Source organism: Schistocerca serialis, chromosome 1 (assembly GCF_023864345.2).
Source record: "Schistocerca serialis cubense isolate TAMUIC-IGC-003099 chromosome 1, iqSchSeri2.2, whole genome shotgun sequence".
Taxonomy (NCBI): domain Eukaryota; kingdom Metazoa; phylum Arthropoda; class Insecta; order Orthoptera; family Acrididae; genus Schistocerca; species Schistocerca serialis.
In genome coordinates this window covers 292,916,565-292,929,267 of record NC_064638.1, presented here as the reverse complement: position 1 = coordinate 292,929,267, position 12,703 = coordinate 292,916,565, and the positions used below count along the sequence as shown (strand labels likewise).

The 12,703-nt window shown below is 38.8% G+C and overlaps 1 protein-coding gene across 1 annotated transcript in view; it reads left to right on the top strand.

Annotated features, from left to right (window-relative positions):
- The window catches only part of LOC126468943 (active breakpoint cluster region-related protein), a 115,209-nt gene extending 103,816 nt beyond the window's left edge, over nt 1–11,393 (top strand). The window contains exon 16 of the mRNA XM_050096592.1: nt 7,998–11,393. Within this exon, the coding sequence (XP_049952549.1) occupies nt 7,998–8,193 (196 nt within the window). The 3' untranslated portion in view covers nt 8,194–11,393. The remainder of the gene's footprint in view (nt 1–7,997) is intronic.
- The last annotated feature ends 1,310 nt before the right edge of the window (nt 11,394–12,703 follow it).

Sequence of the window (12,703 nt, the reverse complement as noted above, 5' to 3'; positions counted from 1 at the left end):
CAGCTAGGTGGTGATCTTAAATTCTGGTGGCCAACTGGTTGGTCACCATACCAATGTAAAAAGCTGTGCAATGATTGCAGCAGTGCTGGTACATGACGTGGCCGTTTTCATGGGTTGCCTCGCATCTGATGGGGATGGGAGTGGCATGGGGATGAACTAGTACATTGTGGCGGTTGGGTTGGTGACGGAACACCATTTTAAGAGAGGTGGGAAGGATCTTGGGTAGGATTTCCCCATTTCAGGGCATGGTGATAGATAATCAAAGCCCTGATGAAGCATGACATTCATTTGTTCCAGTCTGTGGTGGTATTGGGTGACAAAGGGGGCAAATCTTTAGACTAGGTCTGTTTGTGAAGGCCTTTGTTAGACCTTCAGAATACTCAAAATGGTAATTCTTATCACTGCAGATACACCATCCCCATGTAGCCAGGCTGTACAGGAGCAGAGTGGCCGCAAAGAAATGATTTGAAAATTGTCTGATATTTCCACGTTTTCCAGTAAATTTTGTATCACTTTCCTCTGATTTTGAAATTTTATTCGTACTACAAAGACAATTAAAATTTTAATTGTTTTCTAACTCAATAATTAAATCGGGTACAAAATTCAAAAAATTGAGAAGACATGTCTAACAATGTTTATTTAAATAGTTTATTTTTATTTTATTCATTTTTAGTACATTGCCATAGTTGGTACTTTGTAAATAAATAGTATGTAATTTAAAGTGAATTACACAGAAATAAGCTAATGACTTGTAGTACGGACCAGTACAATCAAAATTTTAATATTGCTTGTCAGTAGTTTGAGTCACAGCTAGAAGCTTAGCTTCCCACCCCCACCCACTCCTGCCTGCTCTTCTCTCCTCCCCTCCCCTCCCCTCTCCTCTCCTCCGTTTGCTACATGTTTTCTTTTCAAACCTTCTGATCCAGTTATTGTAGCTTCTTTTTTCTGACAATTTTGAACACGGATTCCAGTAAGAATAAATTAAAGATTTTGCAACATCTCCATTTGTTTCATTTAGGGTAGAGTCATATATTAATTATTTAGCAATTAAAGTTTCATTTTTCATATTCTAAACCAAGCATTCACAATTGACTGAAAAACTTCTTTCAGTATTAGCAGTGCCCTGAGATAAAATCATAACTATCTTGAAACAGTTTCACCCATGATTGTCGATAGGTGTGCATAAGAACTAATTCATTCAAAAATGATTTAGGTGTTCATTAGACCGTGAATAATTTTTGAGAAGCTGTGCTAAAGGTTGAGAATATAAATTTTTGAAATCTCATGTAATTTCTTCAGCTGCAATACTGCTGATCCATTTATTTTCATTCTAGATAGTGAGTAGACTTTTCATTACTGACTTTAGGAAAATGTACAAGATTTGGATCAAAACATGAAACTGCTTTTCTAACCTTATATAGTAATGGTGATCGCATCAGCAGTTTTTCTATAAAAGCTGTGAAAGCAGTTGCAGCATCTTTTTTAAGTTATAAAATCATAATATCAGTTACTTATTTCTTTGATAGGGTTTTTAGTACCAATCCTAAGTCAGTTTGAATGTACAGAAGCAAATTGTTCTTAACAGTTAAGTCTGTACTTGATAAGGAGTCAACAGACATAAGTACATCTACTTTGATAAATCTTCACATTATATTTTGAATAACTGTCACTATATAGCTATGCATAAATGGTGCCATAGGAGCGTTAGTTTGATATTCTTGTGGGAATGTTGTGACTAGGGTGCCAATGACTGAAAGAACTTTAACTTCACTGGCAGAAAAGGATCTGAAAGAGCCCCAGTTACAATTTTGTAGCTGGTGCTAATCGGTTCTTTTCTATCGTCTTGTTGACCCTCCACCATTTTTTTTTTTAAATTCCTGATAATTTCTACCCAACTATGGACTGCACAATTTTTTTTTTTTTTTTTTTAAGCATAAAGATTTAATCCTGAATACTCTGTTAACTGACCACGACAAGTTGGTACATGTTTAAACAAATAATAACTTGACCTTAAAAATTGAACAGTACTCAAATTAGTGGCTTCAATTCCACATTTAGATGCACCATGCATGATATGAATACTGCAACTGCCCATATCAAGTATGATTGGTTCATTGATTTCTTTAGTAGACTGTGGCTGAGATTTCAGAACTCTGCAATATTTGTAATTAACATTTCATCCATCCACTGAGATTTGTAAAATTTTATTAAGGCATGTAAGTGGTAGACCTGTTTCCTTGAACAATAGAAGAAGACCAGAAGTTCGTGTACAATGAAGAAAAGTATATAATTTATGGAAAATTCTGGTTGAAAATTATGAATTATTTAGGAATGTAGGAGACAACTCACTGAAAGGCAGAAACGCTGTGTCATTGGTAGGTACACAGACAAAGGTACAGAATTTGGCTAGCTTTCAGAATGCACCAACTTTATCAAGCATGTAGGAAAAACATGCCCCCCCCCCCCCCCCCCCAAACAAACAAAAACACAGACACACACACACACACACACACACACACACACACACACACAAATGGGGGGGGGGGGGCAGGGGTAGTGCGTTACCTGAGGTTAGGCCACAGAGGTTACAGGAGCGAACGATGCACTTTAAGGATAGCTCCCATCTGCGCAGCTCAGAAATGCTGGTGGTAATGGTAGTGGGGAGGATCCAGATGGCACAGTGAAACGTTGTGCTTGCTGCATGCTGTGCCACTGGTTGTTTGTGGCAACAGTTTGGTGGTGGCCATTCGTTCTAGTTCACAGCTGTTTGGTTGTCATACCAATGTAAAATGCTGTGCAGTGGTTGCAGCAGAGCTGATATATAAAATGGCTGCTTTCACAGGTGACCAGGTCTCTGATGAGGCAGGATAAGCCTGTGACAGAACTGGAGTAGGTGGTGCTCAGAGGGTGGATTGGGCAGGTCTTGCATCAGGGTCTTCAACAGGAGTGTTATCCCTGTGGCAGGGAATTACGGGAGGGAGTGGCATAAGGATGGACTAGGATGTTGTGGAGGTTGGGTATGCTGCAGAACACCATTTTGGGAGGGGTTGGAAGTATCTTGGGTAGAATGTTCCTCATTTCAAGGCATGATGATAAATAATCAAAACCCTCACAAAGAATGTGGTTCAGTAGTTTCAGTCCAGGGTGGTATTAGGTGACAACGGGGTGCTTTTTTGTGGTTGGTTCTTGGGATAGATTTGAGGATCAGTGTGTGAAAGGACATAGCACTGACATCTGTTTGTGAATTAGGGTAGGAGGAATTGCCTGTCTGCAAAAGCCTTTGTGAGGCCTACAGCATACTGTATGAGGGCGTGCTCATCACTGCAATTGCGTCCACCGTGGGTAAACAGGCTGTGTTGGACGGATTTTGTAGTGTGGAAGCGGTGGCAGCTGTCAAAGTGCAGGTACTATTGGTGATTTGTGGGTTTGATTTGGACCGAGTTTTGGATGGAGCCACATGAGAGGAGGAGATTGACATCAAGGAAGGTAGCGCGAAGGGTGGAGGAGGACCAGATGAAGTGGATGAGAGAGAAGGTGTTGAGGTTGTGGAGCAATGATGATAAGGTGTCCTGGCATTGGGTCCAAATTATAAATACGTCATCAATAAACCTGAACCAGATCTGGGTTTTGGGAAGCTAGGAGTGTTTCCTCTAGGTGTCCTATGAAGAGGTTGGCATAGGAGGGTTCCATCCAGGTGCCCATGGCTGTGCCACAAAATTGTTTGTATACCTTCCTTTCAAAGGTGTGGGTTAGGATGTAGTTGGTTAAGTGTATAAGGAATGAAGTGGTGGGTTTGGAATCTGCAGAGCATAGGGAGAGGTAATGTTCAATCACAGCAAGGCCATGGGCATGAGAGGTGATGGTGCATAGGCAGGTTGCATCAACAGTGCAAAGTAGGGATCTGGGAGGTAAGGGTATGGGAATGGTGGAGAGCTGCTGCAGGAAGTGGTTTGTGTGTTTAATGTTGGAGGCTACTTTGGGCAATTGGTTGGGGATGTTGATCATCAAGGACCGAGGTTCTTTCAGTGGGGACAAGCTCTGTGAGACAGAGGATTTTGGTGCAAAGATTAACAACAGTTTTCTGGGATTGTTTCGGCTCTGGATTTCACAGAGTGTCGGTAGGGTGTTTTGGAGGATGTGGTAGGTTGAAAAGGTCAGCTACCAATGGTCTTGGTGCTATGAGGGGTTGACGAGGAGGAACACAGTGGGTAGGATAAGGGTTGGATAGCAGTGCCTCATGGCAGGAGTAGGATGTCAGCAGGCTAGATAGCTTGTGCAGGTGGTTGGAATGTTCTTGTAGGTGCTGGAGTGTCAGTATTTCAATTTGAGTGATGAGGTGTAAGTAGTGGGTATTGCATAGTAACTGTCTACGGACTAGGTAGTGGTGCAGGTGGAGGAGACAAATGGCAGACGACTAGGCACAAGATGTCATAGACCAGGGCTTGGTATTGGGTGACAAGGGGGCACTTATTTATGGTTGGTTCTTGAGATAGATGTGATGATCATGTGTGTGTGAGGATATGGCACAGGAGGTTTGCTTGTGAATTAGGTCTGGAGGATATTGCCTGTATGAAGGCTTCTGAGAGGCCTTCAGCATACTGGGCGAGGGCGTTCTCATCACTGTAGATGCATTGACCATGGGTGGCCAGGCTGTTAGGAAGGGATTTTGTGGTGTCGAAGGGGCAGCAGCTATCAAAGTGCAGATACTGTTGGTGATTGGTGAGTTTGATGTGGCCCGAGTTTTGGATGGAGCCATCTGAGAGGAGGATACCGACATAGGAAGGTAGCACAATGGGTAAAGGACCACGTGAAGTGGATGGAAACGAAGGTTTTGAGGTTGTTTAGGAATGAGAATAAGATGTCCTGACCTTGGGCCCAGATTATGAAGATGTCATCAATAAACCTGAACCAGACCAAGAGTTTGGAGTTTTGGGACATTAGGAATGTTTCCTCTGTGTGGCCTATGAAGAGTTTGGCATAGGAGAGTGCCATTCGGGTACCCATGACTATGCCACAAAATTGTTTGTATACCTTCTCTTCAAAGATGAAGCAGTTGTGGGTTAGGAATGAAGTGGTGGGTTTTCTGTGTACAGGTAGGTTGCATCAGCAGTGCAGAGCAGGGATCTGGGAGGCAGTTGTGGAGATGGTGGAGAGCCAGTGGTTGGTTGGTTGATTTGGAAGAGGGGGTCAAACATGTAATCGGTCCCATTGGATTAGGGAAAGATGGGCAAGGAAATTGTGTGTGGCTTGTCAAAGGAACGGTCCTGGCATTTGCTTGAAGCGATTTAGAGAAACCACGGAAAACAAAAATCAGGATGGCCGGAGGTGGGTTTAAACTCTCATCCTCCTGAATGCAAGTCTGGTGTACTAACCACTGTGCCACCTCACTTGGTGGAGAGCTGGTGCAGGGAGTGGTTGGTATCTTTGGTGTGAGAGGCTAGGTTTTAGACAGTTGGTTGGAGATGTTGACAAGGGTCGAAATTCTTTTTGTGGGTCCAATGTAATTAACCGCAATGGGAGCCCAGGATCATTGGGTTTGTGGGTTTTGGGGAACATGTAGAAGGTAGGTGTCAGACTATTGCTGGGGTGAGTAGGGACATGGATTCAGGGGAGAGGTTCTGGGAAGGACCTAAGGATTTCAGCATGTGTCTACTCTCCTGTGATGATGCATTTGCAGTGATGAGAACTCTCTCATCCAGTATGATGTAGGCCTCACAAAGGCCTTCGCGGACAGGTAATACCTTCTGTCTTATTTCACAAACAGATCTCCGGTGCCATATGCTCACACACATCTGATCCTCACATTCATCCCAAGAACCAACCATAAAGAAGTGCCCTGTTACTTAATACCACCCCCAACTGGGACAGATAAACCATATCCTTTGTCAGGGCTTTGATTATCTATCATCATGCCCTGATATGAGGGACATCCTACCCAAGATCCTTGCCACCCTTCTTAAAGTGGTGTTGTGTCATCCACCCAACCTCCACAACATCCTAGTCCATCCTTTTGCCACTCCCTCCTCCAATTTTCTGCCACAGGGGTGATACCCCTGTGGAAAACCTAGATGCAAGACCTGCCCAACCCACCCACCAAGCAACACCTACTCCAGTGCCATCACAGGCTTATCCTATCTCATCAGAGGCCAGGCCACTTGTGAAAACATCCATGTTATATCCCAGCTGTGCTGCAAACACTGCCCAGCATTTTACATTGGTGTGACAGCCAACCAGCTGTCAATTAGAATTAATGGCCACCTCCAAACTGTTGCCAAAAACAAGGTGGACTAATCAGTGGAACAACATGCTGCAGAGCACAACATACACGATTTTCAATGGCTGCTTGATAACCCGTGCCATTTGAATCCTCCCCACCACCACCAGCTTTTCTGAGCTGCACAGATGGGAGCTATCCTTACAGCGCATCCTTCGCTCCAGTAACCTTTGTGGCCTAAACCTGAGGTAACTCACTGCACCCCACCCTCCACCCAGTAGTGTGTGTGTGTGGGGGGGGGGGGGGGGGGGGGTCAAAGGCCTTAATGGCCGAAAGCTTTAATTGTGAGAATCTTTTTGTTGTACCTTTCGGTGACTCTGATTCTCTGCTATATGGTGAGTAGTAACTTTCCTTCTCATAATATTGTTACATTCCTATGTTGTTCATGATGGCAGTGGTTTTACAAATCACACAGGGGAGTCCCTCAAAATGTCAGTCATTGTCTTCTTGGTGTTCTGATATTCGTGAACCCAAAGAGAAGCCACTAAACTATCCTTAGCAGTGAAAGCACTTGTATTCACCTTGTTTTCACTTTTTCAGTGGAACAGATTGGACTCAGCTTTTGGAAGGAAATTCTTATCTCAACAGTTTGTAACAGAAGAATGATAATGTTAATTATTACTAATAATAAACAGTAGATCTGCTTAATAACAGCAAAAAAATACTGATTTTGTATTGTTTATCTACATGTCTAACTCTGATATCCTGTTAGCATGTAAAGATATATTTCACCCATCTGATACATAGTGTAGATGAGCAATTACTTTCCTGTTGCACATAGTGTTTTTCTTAACAAACATTCATTTCAGGGACCGATGACCATAGCAGTCTGGTCCCTTTAATCCCACAAACCAACCAACCAACCAACCATTCATTTCATTGTTCTTGAATTGCTTGGAGACAAATGTAGTTCTTTAATCACACTAATGGTTATTTCTGTGATGAAATATTCCAGCATCAAGCACCGAAATTAATATGTTTAGTCATGCAAAAGACTGAACTTTCCATGTAACATCCAAACTTTTTTTGTGTAATTTCAAACGTATGTTTGCATAAAATAAATATACCATACAGAGAAACAAAACACACCACAAAAATAAATCACTACAGTTACATTATATGCTGCAAGCATCATCCCCAAATGACTGACTGCATTGGTAGGGGAATACAAAAATGATAAAGAGAACAGGGGACACAAACAAGCACATTTGCTGACTGATTGTTTGTTTGGGAGTTGCCCCATAAACAACTAGCTTCCATTTACTTTCTTTTTCTGATGCAAGTGTACCTTTGTTGTTTGCGATATGACTGGCACTTCAAAGTAATTTTAAATTACGCTGGGCCGAAAAATAAAACTGAAATCATGCTTTAGTTTTAAGCTATCAGTTTACAGTATTAAATAATTTAGTTTTGCTCATGCAATAAGTAATTTACTTAATGAATTCTTGAAAGGTTATTATTTTAAATTTGCATGTGCATGGGTGCATCCACCCTGTACCCCTCCTGCCTCGTCTCATCTCATACATCACTCAGTGTGGGTCAACCTCATAGCTGGAACCTAATTGTGTTTATCATGAAATAGTTTCTAAAATGTCACTGGTCTTGTAACAAAACATAGCAAGTCTGCACTCTGTACATTTATGCAAGACCAATTACATTAGTAGCTGTAATTAATTACCTTAATAGATGCAATAAAAATAATTATAATTATTTATTTTTCAAGGATCAATCAGCATGAAAGCCAGAACAAAATGTCTCTACATAATCTTGCTACAGTATTTGGACCTACATTGCTTCGACCTGGTTCAGCTAAATCTGAGTCTTCCAAACAGAGGGACCAATTGGCAGCTAGTACAGTAGATGTCATGGCACAAGCTGGAATACTGTATTATTTTCTTAAAGACTTCTCACAAAGTTGAGGTGCTTGTTTAGATGTATAACTACGGGTCAGATGGAAAGATGTAATTCTTGTAATTATTGCAATATAATGTTCCATAAATATTTGTATAAAAATTTCTATATAGTACACATGTATTTTGTATATGGAACTCTTTTTTGTGATTGCGGTGCAGATAATCATAACATAATAATAAGTAAATAGATACAGTAGCTGTTTATACACTTGTAATTACTTGAATGATCTAGTCATGTACCAGAGCAAAAATTTATTAGTAGACAGAATGGTAGCTGTTTAAATTGTATGTTCTGTAAGCAGTAATTTATTAATGAGGATGACAATCTGTGTTATGTTTCAAAATGTATTTTTACTTATAATTTTGATTTCTTGTTTACTGTATATATGTGTTTTTGTATCTCTTTATATGTAACATTTTATAATTATGGGAAGATGTAAACAGAAAATGGGGGAAGTTTGCTTGACAAGCTCAAAATATGAAATGAAATGATTGTTAGGTTTCCCCTCTCTCATTCTTCCACATGTCTTCTGAATTTGGTGGATACCGTTTTATACTGTGACTTTTTTGTAGGATTTAAAAATCTTCACATCACATTGACAACCAATGTGAGATATTGAGCAACAGTTAGTGTGGCTGCAGCTGAAAATTTAGTACATGCCCTAGCACAAAAAATGTGGATTATACACCAACATTTTTTTTAAAAAATTTTGTTGTGACATTTTGGTAATATTGAGAAATGGATTGGTTGACTAAATTTTATTTTTGGAGCTATTGAAGAGGATGTGAAGTCTTAACTTTCATACAAAGATCATATTTGAACTCTTGTAACATATTATACATTAGCCAATAGTATGGAGTGATTAATGTTGGAATGTTTAATGGAGACTTCATTCATGATGAATAACAGCAGTGCTGATCATTTAGTACTGAAGAAATTATTAAAGTAGGAGGAGAATGGGAACTTGTTGCCAGGCAAAAACTGTTGGTATTCATAATAATGGATAACCATAAAACTTTGCTGGTATGTTGCAGTTTGATGTGTAGTACTATGAAATTAGCTACTGTATCACCAGAGCTGGGGAACAAATCAGTACTGAAGGGGGTGCAAACAAACAAACAAGAACAACACATAAAAGAATAGTTTTAACACTCAGGCAGCTAACAAGAGTATTTGAGTCACATGAAAACTCATGATTAGATTTAATTTTGTACATTTGATTGGTTTGACAATGAAAGAAAGGTACAGGCTGAAGAGCTTAATGTAAACAAGTAATATAATATCACAGTGCTACAGTTGTTCTGTTGGATTCTCCCAAAATGCAGTCGCAAGCCTGTCAATTTAGTGTTAACATGTCAAGAATAATTAAATAAGGCCTTTTACTGGTTTTAGGTTGGTTTTTGTTGTGGAATGCATTTGATCATCTTTATCTGTTCTACTACTGAATTTAGTAGAATTTACTAGATATACAGAAAAACATAATGATTCTGATGTGACTATATCCTGCCATTTGCAAGACTGTTCTAAATAAAACAAAAAGTTACATTATAGGAACTGAACTCACCATAATGTCCATTTTTAATTTTTGTTGAAATGTAAATAGTATATTATTGTGGGTGTTGTGACATAACCACAGTATTTAACAGGTTTGTGTTTAATGAATTTGAAAATTATTCCAATATATAAACTTTACAATAATACTAGATCTTTGATTTAATTTTAAAAATCTTGGTTCAACATTGCAGTTGTCTGAAACTGTATTGAGTATCTCTATGGAATATAATACTTGGAAGCAGATATTTTTTGTTACTTACCAGTCTGTTTTGTAGACATCTTACAACCAGATACATTTGAGTTAAATATTAGGAAAAATGTGTAGAGAATGCATGACCATTATAATATATTATGGTTTGAATGAGTGTGTGAGCTGATTACGTGATTCGAAAACAAATCGCATCCATGAAAACAGACTTCATGGAGCATTTTATTTTCCTCTCCCTACAAGCATATTGGCTAGAAATATAGCCACCAATGCATAACTTGCAATAGTGTAATTTACATGTTGTGTTTGAAAGCTGCAGCCACATGTATGACTAAGAGGAAAAAGTTAAATGAACTGTTTGTGGAATATATTTTTTCTATCAAAATGAGGGAGAGTACTTTTCTCATTTTTAGGTGATGGAAACTCTTAGTAAACTTCACTTTGTTGTAGCTCTGTGAATATTTATTCATTTCAGGATAAATTCGTTTAATGGTTTTTCATTTATTGTTTTTATTTTATCTGTTTCCTCGAAAAATTTCATATCCTACAAATGCCATACTGAACTATTGCATTCATGCCAGTGAAATTAACGTGTACATAATTATTCTGTTAAATTGCCTTTCTTGTTAATATTGGACTTTTAATTTCTTGTAATGTCTGTGATGCTTTAGTGCAGCCTTTTATAGTAACAGACATTTTGTCTCAAATAGACTGTAAGGGTATTTAATCTTGTCTGAGTATCTATAAGTCTTGCCACAGAGTTGCAGGGTACAGTTTCTGCTATGTGCCAGAGGCTGAATACCTGTGAAGAGAGATGTGTTGAGTAGTGCCTTCTGGAATACAAATAATTGAGTTACCAATCTTCAGACAATCTTGAACGACTTCACTCTCTTCCAGTCGCTCTGCTTTTAATGTAAAACTAGTGGCACATAATTTTTTACTACCATTGTAAAATGTTACCTGTATAGTCAGCCATTTTGTTGGCAGTGTTTCTACGTCTAGTTGACTCTTCCAGCTCAGCAGTAAATTAATAGAACACATGAGAAGCATTTAATTACTTGTGTCTATTAGTTGCTTTATTTGTATCTTTCAGTGGAATCATGGCTTATGATTGTCCCTGTAAAAAAAAACTTAGTATTAAGGGACCAATATTGTTACAATTATCATTACATACTGTTTTTGTGCTTTTTATGATGTTTACAAAAATAGAATCATGTGATTCCAGTTATGCAACATTCCCAAAAATCATCCATCATTTGGAGGTAGCTTTTGTGATATAAAGAGGTATGCCAAAGGCAGTTTAATCCATAAATGCAAAGAACATTTTGTGCACATATATAATATGTTGTGAGTCTTAAGCTTTTTTTTATATATTGTATTTTTTTTATTGATGTTATGTATCCAAAAGAAAGCAGCTGTGAATAAACATAGATCAATAGTTCATTGAACTGTTTTATTAATCACAGACGAACCTAATTGTTTATTCTGTATGCGATATAAGAGGAAAGACTGGTGAAAGATATGTCAGAGGCTGATAATAGGCACATAAAAAAGTGGGAGCCAAATTGGAGTTTTGAAAACTGTTCTAGTTTTAAAAACTCGTATACAGTATCTCCCCAAGAGAGAAATGAAAATAGAAATGAGTAAAGGAAATGTTGCTGTTGCAGTAGTTTCTAAAATAGGTATTCTTCTTCTGTTGCTTAGTAATTCTTTGCAGCAAATTTATTTCACATTTCAAGATTTTACTATGTAACAACTGGATAAAGATATGAATTGCTCAGTTCTAGGTGCCTAAACCACAAAACAATACATTTTTATTGTGTTGTGCCAACTAGCAGGAATCGACCTGCTCAATAAATAACATAAAAGGCTAACAGGTTTTTCATCATGTGGTTCTATAAATAAGTCTTCCTATAGTGGATTTAATTTCCTATTTCACCAAAAAGTGGTGCTCTTTATCTGTGGGGTTAGTGAAGAAGATCATTCCACAGTACACAGGGCAACCATCATATTTAACATTTCTGATAGCCTTTCACAATATTTTAGTGGAAGTACTTGTACAATGTCGTGGTTACTACATGATGATTGTATTGCTGCTAACAATATGCAAATATACTTTGTAATCCGTGCTGTGGTATAGGTTTTAAAAAGAAAGAGATGCTGTGTCATGTCAGTGGAATATGTGACTGATCAAAGAGTATTCAAAACAAGGCACTGTAGTCAACCTGGTCATCAGTTTTCACCTAAGTGCCACATGGGATTCTACAATAATAAACAGTCTTTGCTTAGTTAAGGGACTGCGAGTGACAGGACTTGATGGCTGGTCCACCCACTATCACTTTCCCGAGCACTAACTGGGACACTTATGGGAGAAAATGATTGGTGCAGTGATCTTCCCTCTCAAAGGAAAGTGTACAAGTCAGAATCTATGAAACATGACGCAGTTACAGGATGCCAATAATTCCACAAAAAAAAGATTGGCAGAAACTAATCAAAATTCTGCACATCAAAACTTGACTGGTAATTGAAGAATTTCATCACTGTGAGAGTGAATTGCTTATATGTATTTAGAAAATGAGCTGTTACATCTACCTCCATATTCTGCAAACCACCTTGAGGTACTTGGCATAGGGTACCTATCATTGTACCAGATTCTTCCCGTTCCATTCACATATGGAGCACGGGAAGAATGATTCTTTGACTGCCTCTGTGCATGCTGTAATTATTCTGATCTTACCCTCACGGTCCCTATG